This window comes from Glycine max, chromosome 7 (assembly GCF_000004515.6).
Source record: "Glycine max cultivar Williams 82 chromosome 7, Glycine_max_v4.0, whole genome shotgun sequence".
NCBI classification, from domain to species: domain Eukaryota; kingdom Viridiplantae; phylum Streptophyta; class Magnoliopsida; order Fabales; family Fabaceae; genus Glycine; species Glycine max.
This window is the reverse complement of record NC_038243.2, coordinates 37,975,172-38,001,802: the sequence shown is the minus strand read 5'-3', so window position 1 is coordinate 38,001,802 and position 26,631 is coordinate 37,975,172. Positions and strand designations below refer to the sequence as shown.

General features: G+C 30.1%; 2 protein-coding genes across 6 annotated transcripts; both read left to right on the top strand.

Moving 5' to 3' along the window:
- Positions 1-1,272: 1,272 nt before the first annotated feature.
- On the top strand, positions 1,273-3,171 carry LOC102663038 (uncharacterized). Of its 2 annotated transcripts, none has more exons than XM_006583791.4 (2): positions 1,273-1,692; positions 2,501-3,171. In XM_006583791.4, the coding sequence occupies exons 1-2, from the start codon at positions 1,466-1,468 to the stop codon at positions 3,051-3,053; spliced, it is 780 nt and encodes a 259-aa protein (XP_006583854.2). In that variant the 5' UTR covers positions 1,273-1,465; the 3' UTR covers positions 3,054-3,171. The 2 variants fall into 2 exon arrangements, with proteins under 2 accessions (XP_006583854.2, XP_006583855.2); XM_006583792.4 differs by having other exon boundaries at positions 1,280-1,692; positions 2,507-3,171.
- A 12,446-nt stretch (positions 3,172-15,617) lies between these two features.
- IQD26 (protein IQ-DOMAIN 26) lies at positions 15,618-21,233 on the top strand. Of its 4 annotated transcripts, none has more exons than XM_006583789.4 (7): positions 15,618-16,093; positions 16,785-16,831; positions 17,220-17,308; positions 17,392-17,826; positions 18,682-18,909; positions 19,801-19,929; positions 20,324-21,229. In XM_006583789.4, the coding sequence occupies exons 3-7, from the start codon at positions 17,243-17,245 to the stop codon at positions 21,065-21,067; spliced, it is 1,602 nt and encodes a 533-aa protein (XP_006583852.2). In that variant the 5' UTR covers positions 15,618-16,093; positions 16,785-16,831; positions 17,220-17,242; the 3' UTR covers positions 21,068-21,229. The 4 variants fall into 4 exon arrangements, with proteins under 4 accessions (XP_006583852.2, XP_014633627.2, XP_003529373.2 ...); NM_001357582.2 differs by having other exon boundaries at positions 15,747-16,093; positions 17,395-17,826; positions 20,324-21,233; XM_014778141.3 differs by lacking the exon at positions 16,785-16,831 and having other exon boundaries at positions 15,627-16,093; positions 17,395-17,826.
- The last annotated feature ends 5,398 nt before the right edge of the window (positions 21,234-26,631 follow it).

The window sequence follows — 26,631 nt, the reverse complement described above, 5'->3', positions numbered from 1 at the left end:
ACAATTGTTATAAAGAAAAATAGAGTATTATAAAAAATGTACTTATGTGTATACAATGAAAATTTAAATTTATAATATAAGAGTTAATGGTATATAAAAATGCCATTTTTTTATTATAATAATGATAACTTTCTTGAGGTATGTTTTTTTTAAGTTAAATTACTATTCCTCTAATTTATTTTTTAGCTTGGATTTCGTCCTCTAATTTTTTGAATTTAATTTAGTCTTCTAATTTTTAAAATCGATTCAATTTGATCCTACCATTTAAATTGAGCCAACGCAGTTAAAAAATTACACTTTGTATATGTTTAAAAACACTTAGTGATGATTTTAAATCACTATAAAATACACATTTAAATGATAGGATCAAATTTAGATGACATAATCACTCAAATTAATTTAGATGGTGAAACTGAATTGAACTTATTTTAAAATGAGAGGAATAAAATCAAATCAATTTTAAAAATTAGATGATTAAATTGAACTCGGAAAAAAAATAAAAAACCAAATTCAGCGTTAAAAATAAATTAGAGGGAAAAAAAATAATTTTACCCTTTTTTTAATCTATGCCATTGCCCGAAATATTAAACTGACAGAACAATCCCGAATCGATTAGTGGGTTGACTTAATTTATCAACCCATTTGCAAGAAGAGATCCATTAATTTTATAAATCCTGGCATTGAATCTCAACATGTTAGAATAATGAGTGATGCCAGCGAGGGAGATAATACGTGAAAGCCATACAACAAATTCTGTACAATTAAACTATCTCTCAAGCGTGTGCAAGATCCCATGACACTTCAATGAGTTTAATTTGAATACACTAACTTATTGTGATCTTAGAAAACATTTTAAATATGACTTAATTATTATCAAAGTAAATAATTTTTATTAAGAAAATTTAACTCAATTAATTAAACATCACGTATATCTAATTACTTATGATACATATATTTGATTTCTATGAATAAAAAAAAGTCATTTTTTAATTACACACCATAATTCATTACAGTATAAAAAACCTTTACACTATTAATATACTTCAATTAAATTCTTAACATGGAATTGAATAACCTTAAATAATTACTTGTGTTAGTAAATTTAGGGCCACTTATCATTACCCTAATTATATTATATGAAGAATGAGTTGAGAGTTTGTTATTGTAGGCAAGTGAACAGAGTTGAGGTTTAGCAGCCCATAATTTTTCTGCCATAAAGGCAGGCCAAGCATGTCTTACACCAATTAATTGCCTCTGTGATCTCCTCTTCCTAGCAATCATATAAGATTAGGGGGCAAAATATGATTAAGGCTCCAGAAAGTAATGAATTTAATAAGGGTCATTCTTCTTTCCTTTTTGAAGAGCTAGGGGGCCACCTTGGTAATTACATTAAAAGTAGTAACATTTTTACTTTGCTTTGGAATTTCAAAATCTTTTTCTCTCTCACTCAAAATCAGAAGGCATCATGGCAGCCAAAGCAAAAGAAAGGGGTTGGCTTAGAATAAAGAATGGGAGAAAAGGAAAGAAGCACGTTGCCAACCCCATCTTAGTAGATTCACACACTTCAGAAGCAAAAGCCTCTTCTTCTTCACTCTCTACACAAATGAAAATACTTTGCTCTCTTCCTCCAACTCTCTCATACTTTCAGTTTTCTTTGTTCATGCAAGATCCAAAGAACAATTCAAACAGAAGGTATGTTATATTATGTATGCTCACTCACTTTAGCTCCCTTCTTATTTTCCTATACCTTTTCCTCTCCATCACACTTGAACACACACCCATGTTGAGAATTTAATTATCTATGTACTTTAGCTTTCTGTCATCATATACATATATATTGCATACTATATTATATTTGCTTACTAATAAATGTTTCTATAAATGTATGATCATCTATAAGCTTGAGGTTGTATTGTTTTTTGTATTTATTTTTTGTTTAGTTAGTTGTGGAGAAAAATGAAAATGCTCAGCATTATTCCTCTAAGGCCTAAAACTTAACTTAACCCTTGTCCCGGATTAGTCAAAAAAATGGGGTGCACCGGCTCATCATTTTAATAATTTTTTTATTGGTTCAACCTTGTGTAGACCAAGTTTAACCTCTGCAAATTATAGTCTTTCAACCTTAATGTTGTTATGAATTTGACCAACCCCAAAGGAAAACATCATTCATGCCAAGGTAGGAAAGTCAAATTCTCTGGCTGACCGGCTTTTTAGCTTTTTTCAATAGTGAGCCTAAATTTGGAAAATTCCCAGTTAGTTAGTGGGCATAGGCAAAGTTTAGATTAACTTTCTTACAAGGCCCTAAACTTGACCCTCTCCCCAAATTTTCTTAAGGTTGAGAAAGAGCAAATAAATTCAATATTATGTTCCACTTGCACAGTTGCTTCTTCTGCATGCCATTTTGGAAAAAAATAAAAATGTATGTAGTGAAGGGTATGAATCAAGCAGCTGCAGCTGCACCATCTCAGGAACTCGTGCATGACATTCACTTCATTTCAAGTTGCAGGAAGCCATGGTACCAAAGAGCAATTGAGGTGACTAACCTATGGAAAAGTGTATCAAAATCTACAGAAATTCCAACACCTAATTCAACTTTATGGAAGAGATCATCAATGCCAAAATCCCCTCAAGTACCTACTACACCAAGTCCTAACAACAAGAACAGGCTAAGAAAATGTGCCTCTCTAAAGGTTGCATCATCCTTCACAAGGGTTTGTCTTTGTGCACCAATCTATTCCTACAATGAGATTTTGAGAGCTGAGGTGCCACCTAGAAGAAGCAATAGTTATCCAAGATCAAAGCCATTGCAAAATGAACATGAAAGAACAAATAGTGCTAGGCTTAGCACTGAGGGAAGGAGAGTATTCAGGGGCAAATCATTGACTGATGATGTTCTAATGAGGAGGTTTGTGATTGAGGAAGAGGCAATGATGCAAATTAGAAGAAGAAATCAAATGGAAGTTATTAGGAATAGGACTATGATGAGGAGAAAAAAGCTTGGGCCTAGTCCTCTTAGTAGAATGGTTATGGCAAATGATATTGGACAAGTTTAATTGATTGGTCCAATTTCTGTAGTTGTCCAGTCCAGTTGGGGAATTTTTATTCTCCATCAACGTCTCACCTGTCCCTTTTCTTTTCTCTTTGGCCTTAATTTCATTCACTGAACTTTTTCACCTTGTGTGACAAGTTTCTACTACTGGGGTTGTCTTATAATTGCAACAAATATTTAGTTTTATATGACCCAATTTTAAGTGGGTTTGAATTAATGATATTGCTATGTATAGCTCAGATCAGAATCACAACTTTCATTTCATTTCTATATTCAATCCCATGGATTTAGGTAGGAAAATTCTTTTCTTAATCAAAGTGCTTGTTTGAACTTTGAATTAATTTATTTTAGGCTGAAAGAGAACTTTTTAAAATAAAAAACACTATTTTCATAAAAGAAATCAAACGTATACCGAATCTTAACTTCTCAAATCAACAAACGCAGCCAACTAACTGCTAAGTGTAGAGTCCTTAATTTGCTTATAAGACACTCTAAAAACGTAATTCATGAATGACTAAAACTTGTAGAGCAAGGATAGTGGTTATCATTTGTATCTGAAAGGCCAAGTTAGGTTGTTTTGTGACTACTAATGTGACTCTGATACCCACGCATGCTTCATGTTTAACTTATCAACTACCCCCTTTTTCCTTTTCTGTTAATTTCTGTTTGATGATAAATGGTTCCCCAATGGAAATACTCTCACACACACACATTAAGCTTCTTTACGTAATTTACAATGTTTCAAATTCTAGACCAAAGACTAAAGAAAACGTTAATAGAACTGTTAAAAAAACTGGAGCAAATTTGTTTCTGCTTTCCTCCTCAGAGTCGATTGAGTTAATTCATGTTATTTGTTCTAATTAGGTTAATAAGTATCTTTGGTGAAACTAACCTTGTGTTAATTAAAACTTAATGAAGTAATAATAGTTGGTACAAGTAGTAATGACTTATGTCCTTTAACCAAGTGATTTTAATTTCAATTCTGATTGACACTTGAATATGAAATAAATCATGTTACAAAGAAAATATTTATTTTGTATGTATTTATGATCTCCGTCAAAGATTAATTACTGTTTTCAGTGAGGACAACTTTATACCAATGATAAGAAAAAAAGTTTAAAAACTTAATGAAGTATAAAAGGCCTACTACATCTCGAGGGCTGAAAATGCACTGAACTCAAATTTCTTGTTTTAAATTTTTTTTAACTATGATTTTTAGTAACAAATGTCTACTTTAACATGCGGAAAATATGTACACTTTCTAAATAATGTAGATGTTGAATTTTCAAGAAACTTATACTTTTTTTGTTCTGACTTCAGTGACTTCTGAGTTTTACAATAGTTACAACGTTATTTTGCTTAGATTGAGAAGGTGAAAGTGTTGGTAGTTGGTAGCTTACCCCGGAATATTTATATAATGTGATAGTATCAATCCATTACCAATCGAATCTTAATTAGCTTATTATTATTCGTTAGTGAAAATAAGTCAACCTAAATACTTATGAATACCGGATTTGGGTTGGTATTAATGGAAAATATTATAAATGTAAACTATAATGGAACTACCACTTCCAAAAGATGATTTTGTCCGTAGCATTCTTTTAAATTAATTGGTATCACCCTGTTATTAGTTGGTATAATAAATGACATGCACCTGGAAGCACAACAGAATATGGGACATCAATTGGAACATAATCTTCAATTCTATGAACGAAGAAGTTGTAGAGTAGTTTTATTTATTTTTCTCCTGAATATATCATTTCTACTAGTTTAGCACCATGTGAATTGACATTTGTGCTTCAATTCAACATTAATTGCAAACGCCATAGCATCATGATGTGATACAAGAAAAATATTGGTTACCTACCAAGACATGCTTTATAAACTATTACACGATAAATACTGCTTTGTTCTCTGTCCGAGGAAATAATAAAGACAACCCTATCTGGATATTAAAACGAATCATTATTAATAGCCCTCCAAGATTTCGCCAGATCAAATTCTATCATTTTTATTTTAACATTAGAAAACGGTAAGTTCACTAGAAAAGTTATATTTTTATCATTAAGAATTTTTGTTTTTAAGAAAAATGAGGGAATTTAAATCTTAATTAAAGATTTACTTCTCCGTAAAACTATAGTAATTAATTATTTAAAAAGTAAATATCTTCTATATTATAAAAAGTAAATACCGTGATCTATAATCCAGGAAAATAAAAAGTAAATCCTACGTTTTATCTAACCTACACGCACGAGATGACCTTGTGCTCTTTGATTCTTTTGAAAAAGTGCTTAGTTGAAGGAATCTTTCAATTTCCTCCGTTATCCCCACGTAAACAAACAACCCAAATAGTTGGGTTTCATGTGGTATATCTAGGAATCTCTCATCGACAACTCTGAACCTGATGGAGATTCCAAAATGCCAGCCATGAGATGAATATTGTTCAAACACTTTTTATTTTATCCGTTCCCAAGTCATTTTCATTCCCATGAATGAGAACCAAAACTCTAATCCCCCTAGTGGTGATCACTGTTTTTGGGTCGTACCATACGTGTTCGATCTTTTGTTTTATTTTTTGGAATATTATTACAAGCAAAATATTAATACTGGAACTCATGGTACACATGTTTTTATGCTTTAGAAATATATGGAAAAAAAATGTATTTTTAGTTCCTATATATTTTTGGTGCGACGTAGTTTAATGTAGAGTAATTCAAATGAGTTAGTCAGTAGTTGAAAGTTAGGTACTTCTGTTATAGGTAAACAAAATGTAACAGCTGTTAGTGTGTGTGCCTTCTTAGATATATAAGAAGCATATTGTAAGGTGAAATGTGTGGTTAATGAGATAATAGTATTCATCTTTTTCCCTAACATAGTTGAGCGTCTTGTATTTATACAGATGAATTTAATTTTCAAACTTTAAAAAATATATGGATTCGGTCTTTTAATTACTTTTAAAAGACCATGATGAATTTAAGAGATATTGCCGTACACATTACACAACATGTTAACAAAAGATTAATTATCGATAAAAATAAATATAATAGTTGAAGAATTTACAATTTGCACCATGGTTAAAAAACTGTTAGCCAAAAAGGGTCGTTGGCAATTATTGAACCGTACCTTTGGGATGTCAATTCTCTGAGTTGAGCAAATTACCGTTATTACAATTTCCAAATTTCAAAATTTGAGCAATTCAATCAACAAGTGTTGTCTGTCTATAGTCCATACGTTACTTTTTTATATGATTAGTTTCATAAAATATGGTACTAAACAGTTTTGATTAAATGAAGCTACTAAAGCAATGAGGGATGATGGGTCACGTGCGAAGACAGTGAGGAACAATAATGGATGAATGTGTTAGCGTAGTGCAATGCAATGAGGGACACTCACACTTGTCTTTGTGTTTCCAACCGAAATGTTTACTATACTTCTTCCTTGGGTTTCACCAATGGGTGGTGGCTGTGACTGATCATGTGTTGGCTTTTTTATTAAATCACGTATATTTTTTTTAAAAAAATAATTTTATTCGAATTAAATAAAATTATTAATAATAATAATTTTATTCGAATTAAATAAAATTATTAATAATAATAATTTTTTTAACATAATTATATATTTAAAATTCAAATTCAATTTTTTTAATTAAATTAAAATAATTTTATGTTAACTGATCTGTGCCCTTTCAATCCATCAATGGTTAAGTCACATGACTCAACTCAACTCCACCTCCAGCGTGTGTGTTTGGTAATGGCTTTGGCCCATTCAACATATATATATATATATATATATATATATATATATATGTCCCTTCCTTTGTTTCCCATGCTGCACTTCTCTGTGGTTTTCATGCCACCCCAACATTATCTCTACGCAGGTTGTACCTGTGCATGTGGGGTACGTTACTGCTACCACCCACTGCTCTTTCCATCGAGTGAAAACCACGCCCTAGTAGTACTTGGAGTCTTGGACAATGTGTACGAAAAAAAAGAATAACTTGTTGCTTTTTTAAAGAATACTTTTATGTATTTTTTTATTAAAAAAATATTATATTAAATAAAATACTACTTCCTTCCAATTTTATATATAAATAACAAATCAAATTTTTCTTTTGATTCTAATTATAAAAAAGAATGATTAATTTTTAAATTTATTAAAGGTTAAATTTCTTTTATACTTTTAATTTATTATTAACTTTATTTATTAACATTTATCATAGGATTATAAATATGAATATTAAATGAAACTATCACTTACAATATTTAAATTTAAGAATACTTTTAAAATAAAATTTAAATTTATCATAATATTAAATATCATCATCTTGATGATTTTCTTATGTTTCTTATATAGTACGTATCAACTATTTGTTATTCAAATAACAAAAATACAGTATATATATATATATATATACTTTTTTTTTATTATCAAAACAGATACTTAAATGAACTTCAGTAGTATCTATTATTTTTTTGGTACAACGGTACAGTACTGCATCTCACTGGTATGATCATCAATGTTACAAACACTAGTTGGGTACAAGTTCATGTTCCATTTTAATTGATGAAACCAACTTGGTATTTTATTGATAACGTGCATAAATTGAATAAAGGTTATGTTTATTCAAAACTTATGTTGGAGAGAGCATCTCAGTCCTCGGATAAATGTGGTGGGAAGAAAGACATTTTTCCCCCTACTATAAAGAAAGAAAGCACATCAAGTGTAAGGAAATAATGACGTCACAATTACAACACACCAGCTACTTCATATTAAGTTAATTATTTTATAATTTAAAATATTGACGGTGTTAACGAAAAGATGGTGAAAGAAGTAAAATGGATCTCTTCATTAACACAAAAAACTAAAATAAATTTAAAAAAAATAAAAGATCAAAATATTAAAAAAAACATAATAAACCAAAAATAAAATTTTAGCTATTATCAAATTGTATCATATGTTTCGTTCCATTTTTACTCGACATCACTCAATAAATATAATTCATTTAACTACTTTTACCATTAGAAATGTCAACGGAATTTGGTATATATCACAACATTTTATTATAAATTCAAACGTATACTTTGCATTCTTTTTCTTTTGATTAAATAGTTTTTTTGGGGTACATAAGGTATTTTTTTGGCACATTTTTAATTAAATAGTTTGAAGATGAATATGATGAATTTTGGGGCAAAATTACAAAAATAAAACCCATAATAACGTAGAAGAATAAATCAATACCTTTTAATATAAGTTTTAAGGAACTTGTTTTTCATTTAAAATTTAAGTTTTATAAATGAAAAAAATACTTTATACTCTCAGTGCATAATTATTAAACTTTAAAATAATTGGGATATAACATTTATAAAATAAACTAATTTAAAAATAAATAATTAGTATATAACATTGATGTTTAAGTTTACTTAGCATTATGGATTAAGATGATTAAAAATTTAATTACATTTATAAACTTCAGACTAATGATTACTCAAAATAAATATTATATTAATTATTAGGTTTTTCATTCGTTTAACTAACGAACAACTGATTAAATCACGTAAAAATAAATAAATATTTATTAATGATATAAAATACTAAAAAAATTATAATAAATTTAAACACAAGTAACTATATACAAATAAAATTATTCACAACAGTTGTATTTGCTATGATTTTCGTAATGTATGTTAAGTACTTGATAAATACTATAAGAAGTAATTAAATTTTGATTCATGATATCTATAATCGAATTTAATAAATATATTGTTGTGCTATCTTCTATAGTATTATTGATAGTTTTTCATAAAGTTGTACGGCTTAAAGTGTAGATTTTGAGAGTGTTAGATATAGAAAGGGTGATTTAGAGGAACTTGGGTGCAAAAAACAAAAGTAATTGAAGAGGGCATTTAAATGTGCAAGAGCCTCCCTTAATTCCACATTTCTTTCATTCTTCATTCTTCCTTTATGTCTTTTCTTGTTGTGAGTGGGAGATCAAAGCCTACATCCTTTTCTGAGGCTTGATTCTCTTCAAGGCAAGATGTTCTCCTCGTTTCTCTTGTGTTGATAACCCTTTTAATATTGGATGGTGTTGTTGTTGAAGGAAATCCCTTTGTTGAGCTTAAAGCTTCTCCTCTTTTTCAAGACCTAAGCTTAGAGACAATAGGTAAGGGAAATTTTATCTTATGTTCTATTGCTTAATCTGATTGGATGGTTTGTGTATGCTCCAAAGCATGTTTGATTTTCTATGGGTTTATGGAATTTGGTGTTGGATTGCCTTTAGAGTCCTTTCCCTTTGTATGCTTTTGATTTGAGAATTCTTGATGGAATCTTGTATATGTTTAATTGATTGTTGATTTATGTTTTTTTTTGGACTTGTGTTGAGTTTTGAGTCATTTATGAGTGTCTGGAGGGGTTGGGAGTGATGAAGATGCGTTTAGGTTCACAAGAACCCTGAAATCGCAAGTTGTAGAGTTTGCAGACTTGCTAGGCAAGACAAGCTCATTGTGTATTAATGAATTACAAAGAGCTTTACTCATTGGGCAAGCCTGAACTCACTCGGCGAGACAAGTTCGTTGTGTATTACCGAATTACAAAGAGCTTTACTCGTTGGGCCAACTTGAACTCATCAAGCGAGTTGTGTGACCCTGTAGGTGATCTAGATGACTGAATTAGGAAATGTGATCTTCATGAAAGTTGTAGCCCTGGATGCTATCTAACTAATGGCTTTAGTCTCACTCAAAAATATTGTGCATAACTCTAGAAATGATCAAATTAGTGAACAAAGGTTAAGTTGTCAGTAGTAAGTAAAAGTTTCACATAGATTCTAACTTTAGGCAAAATATAATTCCAAACTAGGTCTTGGAGTAAACATAAATGTTGGAAATAATCTTCTTAGCTTTCAAATGGGACACAAATCAACTTAATCGAGATAGTATAGATTTAATTATCATGTTTATAAGTCATTAAGGTCATAAATGCATAATAGGAAATGAATGAGATAGTACCCCCAAAAACTCAAGAGATGTTATGAGAACCATAAATATGAGGCAAAATGTCATTATAATGGTAGAGTGATTCATATTTATAATGTGCGGTTTGGTCTATGATTTTATTGTTGATAATTGTTGGTCGAGATGATGATGTGGATATGATCCAGTATGCACAATTGGTGCATAGGGTGCATAGTTGGTGCATGAGCATATGAATAGGCACACAAGTTAAGAGTTTTAGGTGGACTTTCAACATAGTGTTGGGGTTTTCGTGGTGGCTAACAGGAATTGAGTTATAGAATAGACAAGTAAGTGAATCCCTTTAGATGTATAATCTAGCAAGCCGACAGAGGTAAGTCAATACCCATACTTGTCTATATTTGATAAAGTCACACTTCTTCCATTAGGTCAGCCTAAGAGACTCATTGAATGGTCTAAGAGTGAAACTATGTTAAGGGATGTGGCTCATGGGGGATCGCTCATATTGTGTTGAAATTCCATGGAGTGGAGTCAATGTTGATGTGTGTCAGTTGTGGCCTAGTTGGTTGTTTGTGTGTGTTAGTTGTAGCCTAGTTGATTGTTGGTAGATGTGAACTTTATGTCATGATTCATGATGATGATTACTTGATATATGTTGTCATTGATACTTAAGGACTTGTGTTATGATCATGTTCATTGATGATTGTAAGAATATAACCTTGTATATAAAATTGTTTTAGTTTGATTTTATATGTATGTGTTATTTTGGTGAGCTTACTTGTATGTTGCATCTGGGGTTTGTGCCTATGATGATCCTATACCTGATGTGCTTGGGGGAGCAGATGGTTTTTAGGCCAGATCTTCTGCTTGGAAGCGTGGTAGATGGAGTGAGCACGAGACCGAAAGTTGTGTCACTCTCTTCCTTTTCCTTGGTTTAGTTTTGTATAGAAATGGACCAGTTTAAGTTTGTCTTATGTATAATTTTCAGGAGTTTTATGTAATCAAGTATGTCTTTTTTGTGGTTGAAGTGTCACCCTAGTGTAGATTTGTTTATGTTTAGTAGATGCATGATTTTCATTATGAGTTATGGGTTTTGAAATTGCAAGAAATTTACTCAATCTTTTCATAAATAAATTAAATGAATTTTTTTAAAATAATTAAAATAAGTCTTTTACTTTCTTAGTTTGTTGATGTATCATGTAGTGGTGGTGGGATGTTATAGTATTTATAATATAAAAGTTATAAAAGTAATAAGTTAATGAGAAGTGATATACCATATATTTTTTAGGGAAAAAAGAAGTGATATACATGCGATAAGTCATTTAACAATTTATACAACATCATTTCTTATATCTATTTATCATTTATTATATTTTAAATTTATTTTTATTTTTTCTCTTTCTTTTTCTTCCTTATACATTTTATGATACTAATATCATTTCTCTATATCTATCATTTATTACATTTTAAATTTATTTTTATTTTTTCTCTTTCTTTTTCTTCCTTATACATTTTATTATACTAATATCATTTCTCTAAGTCAATACAGTGGAAAAGAATTGAATCAACCTAATCAATAAGAGTTGAATAAACTGACTGAGTTGCATAGGAGTCAATTGGTTCAACGTACGGTTGATATTAAAAACACAAATCAATTAATGACCAACTCAAACAAACAAGGGGTAGGGGATAGTTCATAGATATAACTGAATGGTCAGTTCAAGTCCAGCTTTTAACATTGCTTATGACTCCTTATAAGAGTACATGATTTTCCTCTCAATTAATAATTTCAATGGTTGAGGAAAAGAAAGAAAGAAAAATATTTAGTGCTAATGTTTTTAATATCTTCATAGTAGATAATGGTTCACTTCAATAAAAAAAAAAGTGGTTGAAAATTAATGAGATTTTTAGTGGAAACATCTTTTAATATGCAAATATAAACATTGAAAAGAAAATTGTTCAAAAAATTATTATAGGAAAACATATACTTTTTTGTTTGTCAAAAGATTTATTTTCATTTAATAACTATATTTATTTACTTTTATCTCTTTTCTAGACTCATCATATCATATTTGTTACAAACCAATACTCGTTCCATTTCAAAATAAGTGACATTTAAGTTTTTTTACAAGAATTCAGAAAAATAATGAATTAATAACTTGATGAGTGGAAGAATTTAACTATATTATCCTTATTAGTCGATAAAAAAATGATATGCACCGTACTCAAATTATCATATTTATTACTATTTTATTTGAGGAAATTAGAATAAAAAAAAATCTAATGTTAATGTATCACTTAATATGAACTTTTTATCTTGTGCTAAAAGTCACTTATTTTAAAAGGGGGAGACCAATTTAAAATTGTTTGAAATCGAAACTAATCTCAAATTTACATTTTTGTCCATGATGTCGGTAAAATTAATAAATACTTTTACAGAAATAAAAGACTTATATCAATATTAAATTAAGACTAATTAATTTGGTGAGTTTTTTTTTCAACACCAATCCAATTCTTTTGACTTGTTAATTGTTATACTCTGATTTTTAGCTCAAACGTAGGCTTCACGTTGTTCCAATGATCTATGCCAAGGAGGAAGCACCTGAAAGAATTACAACACTGTCAATCCAATACTTTGCAAACCAATAAAGCTTGTGATGTGATTTGCAGATTTTGGGCCTCTAGAATGTAGCTCATAACATTTTCAATACGATATATGATGAAAAGGAAATAAAATTTTATTATATTTAAACTTAAAATAAAAATAAAGAACAGAAAATATATTTTTTCCATTCAATTGAAGTATCAGCCACAAAATACAACTATATTTTTTTTTTTGTTATAAAAAGGAAGTACTATGCCAGCAGTTCAATTTTTTTCCCGATAAAATAAAAGTTATTTAATATAGATCAGTTTCAACTTTCAAGTCAAATCTCTTAATTTTATGATGTATGTCATACTCCTTAATATATTGTTACGTGCCATACCTAAAATAATCAAAATAACTTCATTTTTTCATAATTGTTCTTCAGCTTTATGTCGTATACTTTTCACCTTCAATACATCAAACATGAAACTAAAGCAATTAGCAAGTTAGCTTGGGTCTTATAACTTCATATTTGAAATGTTTAGTATTGTTTAACTTAATTATATATACAATTTTTTTAGTTGAAAAGTTTTTTCATCAATAGTAATCCATAAATTGCGATCACAATTAATTATGGATAACAATATTGGCTTAACTATTAACTATCATTTGCTGTTGTTTTTTTATTGTATAATCACATATATTTAATATTGATAAACTAGCATACACATAATGATGATGATAAACCTTTTTCACCTTCAAGTGACTCCCAAGGGGAGGCTAATTAATTTTGGGTCTGGGATGTTTCTTTTGCTTATTCCATTCAACAACAAAAAAAATAAACCTTAATCCACTGAAGGCAAAAGTGTTCATCATGTCAAGTAAGATTAACATCAACGATGAAAAAATTTCTTTAAACATTTAATATAATTATATGTTAAAGACCCAAATTCAAAATTTTAAATTTTAAATTTTATATTAATTGATTCACACCTTTGGTAATAACCTTAATCATTATTTTAATATGTGATAAAGATGCACCATTCCATGGTGCCAAGTTGCCAGTATAGTATCTGGTGGCCCCATGCCAACATTTAACCCTGCCTCAGTTCTAACGAAAAGATGACCCTGCCTTCTTCGTTGCGTATTTCATGGACCTTTGTAAAAGTGGTCCAACATGACCCGTCAATGTTTATTACAGTTACATGTTTTTTTTTTGTTAATAAATTAAATGAAATAGTTAAGATAATTGAAGAGTTATAATGTTTTTCAGGTTGCTAATTTGATTTGTCTCCATACATAAGCTGAATTGTTGGATTTTTGCAAAATAATCCCTAAGGAATTATTGCAAATGTAAGCCCAACCTCTTCTACCATCATCTTGTCGGAAGACGAATGTGATATATCAATGAAAAAGCAAATTCGGATCCACAAAATTAGAGGTGGGCATACAAATTTGTTCAATTCATTTAAATTTGATTCATAACCTTTCAAAAAAATAACAATTAAATTTGATTCATATTGACTCACAACTTTAATGGACAATGAACTGATACGGTCCGACAGACATTGAAAATGGATTCTACATTTCTTAGCTAGTATTGATTTCACGTATTAAACTTAAATGGGTCAACCCATAAATAAATAGAATTAAAAATTAAGTTAATTAATAACAAAAACTTATCTTTTTGTTGTTACAATTGTTTTTTTAATAAAAAAATTTAACTAAAACTATAAAAAAAAATGTTTTCTTATGTAGGTTATTATATATTCATAAATGATTAAATTTCATAGTAAAATAATTATACTAATAAAATATAAAACAAAAATAATTAACAAACAATAAAAATAAAATTCTTCTACCAAGCCTATTATCTTATAGATCTAACTCGCTAAACTCATAAGTATGTGTTTGGAAAACAGTTAAATTTAACCAACGCAGGTCAAAGATATAATATAGTTGTTTTGACATTTTTTCTTTGAAAAATATTTTTTTTTTCGTGGATACACCACGTATCCAAACTCACTTTAATTGGATAGAAAACTCAGATTAAAATGGATTATATATCTTGAAGTTCACGTCCGACATGGATAGGAGGTTAAACGGGTTGCTCGCGAGCCATGACCTATATATTCACATCTATCTGTAAATACTTGAAGGTGTGAACTGCAAATATTTAACCCTGAAAACTTTTTTTGTAAATATGAAAGAATTTTAAGCAATAATTCAACAAATAATATTTTTACGGTGGTCCATCCTGCATCACTTTATACCTTTCCCATTTTAAAATCCACCTTGCCTTCTCTGGTTTTGACTCTAGGCAAAAAACCAAGACTTTTTAAAGTATTAACGTGGCATTCAATTCTTAAGATTAGTGTTTTTCAACATAACACCGAGGAGTTCAAGTTTTTCAATACCAACACGTAACAACACCTGTTTAGAATCACCTCCAAGTTTGTCAATACCATCATGGAAGTAACAAAAAAACATAAGAGGCAAGATTGACAATAAAAAAAATAATAATTTGTACTTTTTTTTCTTATTCATGATTCTGCCATATTTCATGGAAAATGTTACAAATCAACTACTAAAATAATAATATCCGACAAGATAGAACCTTTCAGTACTTGAGATGCAATGCAAAGCTCAAAAATTCCCTTTTTCCAATTTCTTCTATTTCAACGGATATCCTTCTATTATTATGCATGTGTTTACAAAAAATGCGCGCGTGCGTTACAGTCTCTAGAGAAGCGTAGTGTGGATGATAGTATTCAGAGAAAGCTCCACCAACATGCCAGTGTCATAAATAAAAGTCTATGCTTTTTTTTATTATTATTTGTAATGCAGTACTAGTATTTTTGTCAGATCTAAAAATAACAGTGGAGGATCAAAATGTTGGTAAGGTTGCAATAATGAAAAGGTTAGTAATAGAATTAATAAGGAAGAAGAAATTAAAGAGCAAGGGTACCAAACTCAACCGTTTTATAATAAATGGCTATGTTAATTCTTTTGTAGGTGTCCACATAGTCTTCCCATTGAAGTAAAGTTGGTTGAAGATGTCCACATTGAGTGAGAAAGTGGCCAACCAAGCCTACTCTCTCTCTCTCTTTCTCTCATCATCATCATCATGGAAACCAAAAGAAAGAAAGTAAAATTAATAGTACATAAATCCCACAAAACAAAGAAAATTATATAAATCCCTCAAAAGGTGAAAGGTGGCTAGAGGAAAAGTAACTCCACACAACACAACACAGCCTAAGAGAATTAGATTCTAAGCTCTATAGAGAGAGATTATCTGAGAAATCTTAGCCAGCCAAGGAGGAAGAAAGAATCATGTGGTGCTGGCAAGGAGAGGGAGGCTAGAAAGAAAGAAAAAAAGAAAGAGCTAGAGAGAGAGGGTACCCTCTTCTTAATTTGCACTGTTTTTGTGTCTGTTACAGCACTTTTAGGAGTTCTTCTATTCTAGTAACCTCTGCCAACCAACAAAACAAGGTATATTATCTATGATCCTTGTGTTTTGTGTTTGTTTTATTAATAAATTTTCAAGATTTAGCTTTTGGGTTGTGCTAGATTTGTTAGTTATTATGGTTATGTTACCAATCTTATTAGCATGGACATGTCTGAATTAACTGACATGACCTCGGGATCCTCTTAACATAGTCTCAAACTCTAGAGCCTGTCAGAAGATTATGTTTTCTCGTTTTTGTTGAAGCTGTTGTAGGAAAACAATTCTCTCTCTCTCTCTCTCTCTTTCATGCTCATAGCTCGGTCTTTCTTTCTGCTCCATTGGAATTGACTAGGCTCTCATTTCATAGATCATGTAGGATTTTCTTTCTTCTCAATTTTCCTTGGCTCCTAGAACAAAAGTTCTCTTTATTATTTTCATTTTTGGTGTTTAATTTTGACAATTCTGTTTTCTTAAACGTTTGTTTTCATTTTTCAGTTGAAATTTCGTTCTCACCTTATATTATACTCCATACTCTTTCTGTGTAGCTTTAATTGGTCGTGTCATGTACCCTTAGATTGGAGTCTTTGTTAATATAAGTGTCCAATTAAGAACTATAGGACTTTCTTCTTCTTGTGTCCTCTGCATAAAGGGGCCTATTATCTTGGGTGAATGAAGGGTTTTTCATTTAAATTCATTTATTGTTTATTTATTCAATTATTTTTTGGCCATCAACAGCCTGAAAATAAAATAGAGATGCTGCCTCCTTGCTGGCGATCGTTCGGGTGAGCTTCACTCTCTATCATTCTGTTCCATTGGTAAAGAAGAAACATAATATGTACCAAAAATATAACAAAGCTAATTATTCCATATAGATTGTTATATATAACCTTAAATGATAGAATGAATTATATTTATATGTGTGTGTGTGTATATTATATATATATAAAAGAACCTTTTTGTGATCTTGTATGCTAGTCCATATTTATCTCATGTTTCTGCCTGTTTTGTTATGACAGAATTGTAAGCACCTGATGTATAATACATGAACGATTTTGATCTTACAACAGCTGAATTCATCTTATATTTTGAGCTAGCTGAAAAATTATTAATCATAAAATAGCACCAGCATGCACAGGCCATGATATTTTGTGTCTTCATTTTCTCTTACAGGAAGAAACAGTAATGCTACTGACATGGGAAAGAAGGGGAGTTGGTTTTCTGCAATCAAAAGAGTTTTCACACACCACTCCAAAGGGAAGGTAAGTAATATAAGTTTTGTTACCAACATGAAGTTGTTGCAACTCTACAAATTTATATGTCTAACCATTTTTGTATAATACAGCAGGATTCAGATAATAACAAAGGCACAAAAGAGAAGAAGAAAAGTCTAGGAAAACTAAAGCATGGAGAGGCCAATTCATTCATCCCCCTCTTCAGAGAGCCAAGTAGCATTGAGAAAATCTTTGGGGACTTTGAAAGGGAGCAACAACTACTGGGGTTAAGGCCTGCCACTCCTCCGGAGAGGCCTAAAACGCCACCTTATGCCCCTCCAAGAGCTCCTTCTCCTAGGCCTCCCTCTCCAAGGGTTCCTTCTCCAAGGCCTCCATCCCCAAGGGCTGCTTCTCCGAGGGCGGCTTCTCCGCGAGTTACCTCTCCCAAAGCCACGTCTTCCCGGATTGCTCATCACCACAAGGAGGTTGGCCACAGACCAGAACCAACTTTGAGGCAACAGCAAGCCTCAGCTACTAAGATCCAGTCTGTTTACAGAGGTTATATGGTAAGTAAGCTTTCATGTGTTCTTGTGAATGCTATAAATTGAATTTAGGCTTTGTTAATGTGTGTCCTTAGGTCTATGTTTAGGAATTAAGTAGAAAGAAAAAAATGGTAACAAATAAAAAAATGAAAACATTTTATTAAAACTTGTTATCAATGCATCCCTCCATGATTTTCAATGCATCTCCAGAGCATTTAATATTTTATCGTTATCCCTTAAGTAATTAGGATGATGATATAAAGGGTAATGCATGCTGCCCATCTTTGCCAGAAGGGTAAGTAAACAAAAGTCATAGAATTCAAGGTAATTGATAAAGCCAATGTCTACTTTTTGTTTAGGTTCATATCATAAAAATGAGAAATACTAATAGCAAACTCACTAGCAAACTTTTTCAAACAGACTTCTTATTATTTTGAAATTTATCATGAGTCACTCTTAATTTTGTAATTTCTAATAGACAATAATAAAGAGTGCGTTGCTAGTACTCTTCATAAAAATAGCTGCTTTCTTAAAGTGTGTAAGAATAATAGATAATATAATTAATAATTATTCTTCACTTAAATGCTCAAATTCACAGTTAAGTTTGTCCAGCAATCAGAAAATGGAACATAAAAGCACGACATGGGTAATTATTTTCTGGCAAAAACAAAGTTAGCCATTTCTTTTTTGTCAAACTTGAAAATTATGTGCCTGAGTAGGCTGATATACTGTGCCAATTTACCCTGAGAAACTGAACGGGTTAAAATTGAGTCATCATTTGCACGCATAATTCTCCTTGATCCAATCATTTTAATTGCTTTTCAGTAATATGAAAGAAAGATCAACCTTGTGAAAAATAATATTTGTAATGCAATGCAGGCCAGGAGGAGTTTTAGAGCTCTAAAGGGTCTGGTGAGGCTTCAAGGAGTGGTAAAAGGACAGAATGTGAAGAGGCAGACAGTGAATGCCATGAAACACATGCAGCTGTTAGTGCGAGTTCAATGTCAGATTCAGTCTCGAAGGATCCAGATGTTGGAAAACCAGGCACGATATCAAGCTGATTTCAAGAATGATAAGGATGCAGCCAGTATCTTGGGCAAACTCACTGTAAGCTTTCTAACTTGAACATTGGAAAATTAGATTAGCTGTGGATTCTTACATCCGCCATTTTTTCAAGTATAGAGAAATGAACATGCTCTTGACTTAGCATCATTTGTTTTGTTCCACTAGAACTTATTGTTTTGGGGACAGGAAAGGAGTTGATGAACGGAAAATGAATAAATGCATGTAACATGTAACATGTGTTGATAACAAAAAGTTCAACTGCTAGCTGTTAAGTAATATGAACTAACTATTGCTTAAGTGCCAAGAACCATGCTTGGCCAACTCACTTTAAATGTTAACTACTTTTTGCTAATTTAGGCACTTCAATATTAAAAGACTAAATACGCACCCTTCACTTTGTGGTGTTGCCTTAATGGCAAAGTTCTGTGTTTGCTTTTTGTCTTTTACTGTGGGTTACACAATGATAGGTAGCTCTCTCTTTTCCTTTACTCTATCCCAAGTGAATGTGGGATTTGATCCCAATACCTTGCACCGGCTGCAATGTACTTTACCAGCTATTGTTAGGCCAGCTGACACCTTCAAATTTAATGACTAGATGAGCCTTTGGGTGGGTTACACTGGCCTAATTTCCTTGATAATCAAGCAAATTAATTTATTGAAAAATTCATGTTGTTGGTGGTATATCTAGGAGTGTACAATCACAAATCACATCTTTTCAGCAATAGATGGTCATGCTTTCCTTGTGGCATCTATCTTATTAGATGTGAAGTTAGTAACTTACTATGATTTCAGTCACGGTAACTTGAAAAGATGTGGTGGATTCTAATAAAGTCTGTCTACAATTCCGAAATGAGTGCATGCTTGTATTTCCAACTGCCTTCATTTTACCTAAATCAAACCAAGTGATTTTAATAATTTGGAATTTGGGTGTAGTCTGAAGCAGGAAATGAAGAGTGGGATGATAGCTTACTGACCAAAGAGGAAGTAGAGGCAAGATTGCAGAGGAAGGTGGAAGCAATCATCAAAAGAGAAAGAGCAATGGCATTTGCATATTCACATCAGGTACTCACCAACACAACCCTGAACCCACACTTTCCACTTATGCTTTGCTTTTTTCTTTTCTTTAAAAAGGAGTAATAATTCTTCATCAAAAACAAAAAAAGGCACTTTGTATTCATTCTATTATTTTCTTGTCCAATTTTGAATGTGATCACATGTTCTATTACTTGCTTAATTCTTCAAAACTAGCATTTTAAAAGAAAACGTCTGTGAATGTGTTTGGAAACTAGTAAGAAATCACTTTTGAGACGTGGAAACTATAAGTATTAGCTACTTAAAATCACATCTGAGGCATGGAACCAAACATTCTTAGGACAGAATAGTTGAACTGACTTCATCTTTCCATTAGAATAACAAATTCTCTATATGTTATAACTTTGTTGACTATGCCAAACAGCTATGGAAAGCCACTCCAAAATCAACTCACACCCCAGTGACGGATACACGATCAGGTGGATTCCCTTGGTGGTGGAACTGGTTGGAAAGACAAACACCAGCAGCAACTCCACAAGAAAGACAAAGCTTGAAGAATTTTCAAATCACACCTCCAAGACCATACTCAGAGCAAAAGACTAGTCCAAGACCTGGCTCCAGCACTCAAAGGCAGCCGCAGCAGCAGCAGCCTCATTTTGCCTTTGATAACATGGACACTCCCACACCAAAGTCCACAAAATCAACCATAGTGACATCTTCAAAACCGGCGCGAACGCCTCCATTTAGAACTCCTCAGGCAAACGGCTCAGGCTCAGGCTCTAGATATCCGAGACCAAGGGGTGTGGGGTCCAATTCACCCTTTGATGTGCCATTGAAGGATGATGACAGCCTCACAAGCTGCCCACCATTTTCAGTGCCTAACTACATGGCTCCAACCCTTTCCGCCAGGGCCAAAGTACGTGCTAGTAGTAATCCAAGAGAAAGGCTTGGTGGAACTCCAACTAGTACTGATTCAAAGAGGAGACTCTCATTCCCTTTGTCACAAGGAATTGGGTCTTTCAAGTGGTCTAAAGGGTTCTCAAACAAGGATCAAAGAGTCCCAGATAAATTTCAGTCACTTGAATCTATAGGAAACGTGAGTGTGGATTCAACGGTGTCTTTGCCCGCAAGGGTGGTGGGAAGAAAGCCTTTTACAAGATTTGTGTGATTTATTTTGTTTTATTCTTTTTTTTAACCATTTTATTTTGTCAATGCTGGTGGTGTTATCAGTTACATTATGATTATGATTTCAGTGTATTGGTGATAGTTTGATGACAGGTATACCCGTTGTAAACTAATAAAAACAAAATAGGAAATGATGGTTTGGTAACTTCGATTGGACTTAGAGCTTTCTTTTTTTGGTTTTTATTCCTATTAACAGTGTTTTAAGAGTATTGGCTAAGAAATCTTTAAATAGAAAGTTATTTTTTTAAGGATTACATTGAAAATAATGGGAAAGTATATGATTATTCTTTCTAATAAAATCATTGAAAATCATGTTTTAAGAGTATTAGTTAGCATTTTACTTGTTTTTTAGGGTACAACTGTAAGGAAAGAACAAAGACAAGAGTTAATTCCTGCTAAAAAAAAAAACAGGTTCAGAGCATCTGCCAGATGAGGCAATGAAGATCTAATGGAGGAGAATCCCATTTGAAACTCTCCTAGTTAGCATTCAATTTCTTTGACCTAGAATGTCTCTACTTCTATTAATTTATTATAAGTATTACTAATCAATGGTGAATTTGAATAAGCTTTTGAAAAAAGCATTTTTTTTTGTTGCGTATTTTTAAACTCCTTTTTTCCGGAAGATACTTCTTTCATCTCTGAAAAAGACATTTAAAAAATACCTAATTTGAGGTTTATTTAAAAATATATAAAAGCCTTTTTAAATATGTTTTTCAGTTAAAGAAGCACATAAACAAACAAATAATTGGACTCTAACAATCTTACTCTACTTCTCAATTAGGGTACTCTAGCTTTCAATTAGGGATGTAAATAGGTCAAATGACCTGTCAAAAGCTCATGAATTAATTTGGTCTAAGTCTAATTAATCTTTACTGAACAAATTAATTAAACTACGTTTTTTCTTTGAAAATCATATTTAGCTTTTTAAATAATTTAACAATATTTATAAACTTTTAAGGTTAGTTATTATAAGGGATAGAGATGGGTAGGGTCTATAATACCCATTTTCATATCCACGTTTCAAAAAAATATTGGTATTTGAAATAACTTTAATCCTTACTTCTATATTATTTGATACCTATGTGCGCGAACTTGCATCCGTGACCGCACTTTACTTATGTATAAATTTAATAAATCAATAAAAATATACTAATTAAAAAACTTACTACAAGTAAATTGAAAATTCACTCTTATATAATTTAAACATTCACACATAATATTAAAAACAAACAAACATAACATTGATTTGTTCAAACTTAAGTCATAAATAAACAACATTACAAATATAACTAATCCAACAAATTGATTCTTAAAATTAATGTTCTAATTGCTTAACAAAATCTCTAATTAAACTTGGACATCATGTGATGATAGTATACATATATGAATTTATTATTCTTAAATAGAGTGAAGGAAATATAATAAGATATGTTAGATCCAATATCATCCTGCTATACAAAATAATATTCGGGATTTACAAGTCAATCAAAAACCATAATAATATTTGAAAACATATAGATAATATTGGCCTCAACATAAAAGTGCTAACATGAAATTTACAAATCAAAATCATGATCGCATTTCACCACCCCAACATAAAAAGGTCTTACATGAAATAAAATCATGTGACAAATCTTAGTCCAATAATTTCAATTACAACTTCAACACTTAAATTGGAAAGCATGGATTGTGACTTTAAAATACCAATTGAATTATAATTTTTTTACAAAAGAAATATATATATATAATATAAATTATTTACTTAAGTAATATTATATATATATATATATATATATATATATATATATATATATATATATATATATATATATATATATATATATACATGACATGTGTGCTGTGGGATGGATGAATACTATAGTACCCATACCTGCATCCACCCTGGTACAAATTTTTGGATAAATACCATTTCTCATTTCTAACTATAATAAGTGGGTAATTATTTTCTTAGTGTGCATATATTTTTATAAATACTCATAGAATTTGGGTTCATTTTCTCATCCCTAATTATTATTATTATGTCATGACATCATTTAGTTTTTGTAATAGATAAAGATTTAGGTTCATGTATACTATTGGTCTAAACTTATTTTCTTTTGGTAAAAATCACACCGGATGCGGTCCTAGTGATAAACTCTATTAATATATGCGCTCGCTGATAAAAGAAAATTCTAAACATATTAGTCTATTATTGTAACAAAAAGGAAAAAAAATATGTCTATTTATATGTAAGCAGGCATGTTAATCCATTGAAAGACATTAATATGTTTTCATTTTTGTTTTTTGAAATGAGAATAATTATATTAATGAAGATGTTAAGTTAAAACATCATTCGTAGAGGCCGAAACCATCTCTTGCGACAGTTCATCAAGCAGAATCTTATTAGGTAAGTAAACAGAGACAAAGATGCCACTTCTTATTTTTTATTCCAAAAAAAAAAATCAAAGACAAAGATGCTAATACATGTGGAGGCATATTGGCAGAATGGTCGTGCTCGCATGGGCTAAGGAAAAAATGAAATTAATTAAAATGAATCATCATTATCTTAATCTTCATATAAAATAATTTAAACTATAAATTCAAAAAATAATTCATTTACAAAATTTAGTAAAATAAATAAGTGACTAAATCATACGTGTCAATTGTCAATACTCCAATAAGATTTGATGTCCATATTAGATAATATTGTAAAATTGGTCTATGAAACACATGAAGCGTGTTAGATAAGTTAGTTTCAAAGATAAAAATCTTCAATTTATGGTAGCTAAACACTTCTAAAAATTATAATTTTTGTCAGTTCCTGAATGATTTTCTTGCACTTCCTGATGAGATTATGGGGAAAGATAAAACAACACTAAGTGCTAGTGTCTTTTGAGTGTGCTTGAAAAATTAGAAAGAGAAAATAATTAAGCTTGTTAATCATGTAAGAGAACTGTCCAATGGAATGACCACTGACGACCAATAAAAATATGTTTTATTTTTATAAAAACTAAATTAATAAGAAAAATATAATAAGGATGAATAATATTTTTCAAATTTTAATGGACCTCAAACATATTTTACCCTTATTAAGTAATTATATACATCTTAATTATAAATTTTAAATATTTTTTTTTGTAAAATTACTTTTACATTTTCCTGTAAATATCTTTTATTATAATTTTATGTGCATTTATAAACATGTGTATTATACCAATATAACCTCATAGAAAAGGATAAAAATAAAATAAAATACAATAGAAAAAAATGGATGAATAAAAAAAATTCTTTACTTATTTAAATGAGTATAAATAAGTGAAAACAATTAAAAATTAAATTTAGGACAAGTTTAAAATTTTAGTATATTGTTTTTCTTATTATAAATTTATAACATTATTTATAAATTTTTATGTTATAAAAATTTATTTAATCATTTAAAAAATACAACAAAGAATTTCCCCACTTTAAAGAAAAAAAATTATATGCAAAATTCAATTAAAAAAAACTTTCATTTTTTTTATCTCAAATAAAAAATTAATACTTCCATTTTATTTGGATTCTTATCTTAATCCAGTTTTACTTCTTTTTTTAATCCAAGATATCTCCTCTTTCCGAATATATGTTTTCTATATACACAAACTTCATAATTAAATATTTGATCACATATTTAAAATGAAATATTATTTATCGATTATAACACATCATATTGGTAATTGACATAATTTAATGCAATTCTACTCGAATTAAGATTACTATGAACAATGTTGATGGTAAAATTTAATTTGTGATTCAAGATTTTAATTCAATAAATATGAGTTATAATGATGAGAATTTATATTTCAAATTAAAATAATTGTGAGTTCTTTAATCGAACTAACAATCCACTTGATTCTCAACTTGAAAAAGACTTAAACTTAATTTAATTTTAACAAACACTTTGGTATTAAAAGAGTGTTTGACGATATTTTTCAATATTGAATTCATATAAATAAAATTATTTAATTTCTATTGGCAAGCATCAATACTTGCCTTCACATCATTTACTATTCACCTCAATTAGTAAAAGTATCATTTGAAGTTTGAATCAAGAAAACCATAAATCATAAAAGTAATAAAAATGAGTTATAAATAGAAAAAAGTGTTATTAAAAAAAAGAATAAGATGGAAAGCAGAAGCAAAGTAGTAAATCTACACTAATAAAAAATAAAGAAATCGACAAGAAGATACACTTTTCCATTAGAATCATGAGTCATGTGTGAGACAATTTGATGTACAAGAAGTGAGTAATGTTCAAAAACTAGAAGATGATTACACCATATCTACAATTTATAGAAATCCTAATTAACGTTCAGATATTGAGATAAAGACACATGTCTACTTTAGGTTAAACCACTTGTCTAAGAGGTTGACATTTGTCCCACGCGTTGCTCTAATTACTAACCTCCATTAATTACCCAGGTAACTTCTCCCAATTACATTACTTCTCCAATATGTTTGACAACATTTTTTGAATAACACTTAAACCCCCAACCTTAGATACACATGACAATCAACTTTTCGAACATCTTTATTTTGTCTTATTATAGACCTCTCGGTCTTGTCTAGAATAACTTTTCAACCATTTCCTTTACCCATATTTACAAGCCATGCATAGCTCGAAAAGCTTCTTAGGAATCGTAAACTTGGAACATTTCTCAACACTCTAGTCGGCGAAAAAACTTTCTTTCCCAATTATCATAGTGTTAACATTCACATTTTTTTATTATTAAAAAATTATTTTCGACGAAATATTGAGAAATGGTATTTTAATATATTATTTTGAGTAAATGTTAAAATATAGTCTTTTAGTTAATTATATGATGATAAAATAAATAAAGATTTAGAAAATATCAAGATTTGAAAAACATCGAGGTAATAAAAGATATCAATAGTGAAGATTGGATATATAAGTCATTAAAGGTCACAATCAAAGATAAAAGTCATTGACTGTGAAGGTGATGATCGAAAGTTAATGAAAGTTATTTGGGAAATTATGAGTAATTAGGAATTATTGTCAATAAATATTAGTTTGTACCATTGTAATAAGGGTTGAAACATATAACACTCTCATATCTTCTTAATCTTACTCGTCGTTTATGAATTGACGGGTTAGGCCAATTTAACAAAAATTCCAATTTCAGTTTTCATTTTCCTCAACCCTTTTACTTTTTTCAATTTTAATTTCTTCTTGAAACCTTACCTTTTCAATCTTCATTTATTCTCAAAATTTTTACAATTTTAATTCTTACTTCTTATTATTATCGAAATTACTACCAAAATTATTTTGAAATTTCTATTAGAACTATTATCAAAATATTATTAAAATTATTATTAGAGTCAATATTATCAAAACTCATCACTTTTTTATTTATAATTTATTCCAATGATTAATATTTAAAATTGATAAAAGTTTAATATATATAGATTCATGGCGAAAGACCTATGAGGAGGATAAAAGGTCTCAAAAAAAAATTGTTTCATTATTAACACATAATTACATATTTAAAA

What these genes read in the sequence shown, in the direction of transcription:
- LOC102663038 (XM_006583791.4), top strand. Translation starts at nt 1,466, where the DNA reads ATGGCAGCCAAAGCAAAAGAAAGGGGTTGGCTTAGAATAAAGAATGGG. An exon ending in AAGAACAATTCAAACAGAAG is followed by an intron (nt 1,693 to 2,500) that starts GTATGTTATATT and finishes CTTCATTTCAAG; the next exon opens with TTGCAGGAAGCCATGGTACC.
- IQD26 (XM_006583789.4), top strand. Translation starts at nt 17,243, where the DNA reads ATGGGAAAGAAGGGGAGTTGGTTTTCTGCAATCAAAAGAGTTTTCACA. An exon ending in CACACCACTCCAAAGGGAAG is followed by an intron (nt 17,309 to 17,391) that starts GTAAGTAATATA and finishes TGTATAATACAG; the next exon opens with CAGGATTCAGATAATAACAA. An exon ending in GTATCTTGGGCAAACTCACT is followed by an intron (nt 18,910 to 19,800) that starts GTAAGCTTTCTA and finishes ATTTGGGTGTAG; the next exon opens with TCTGAAGCAGGAAATGAAGA.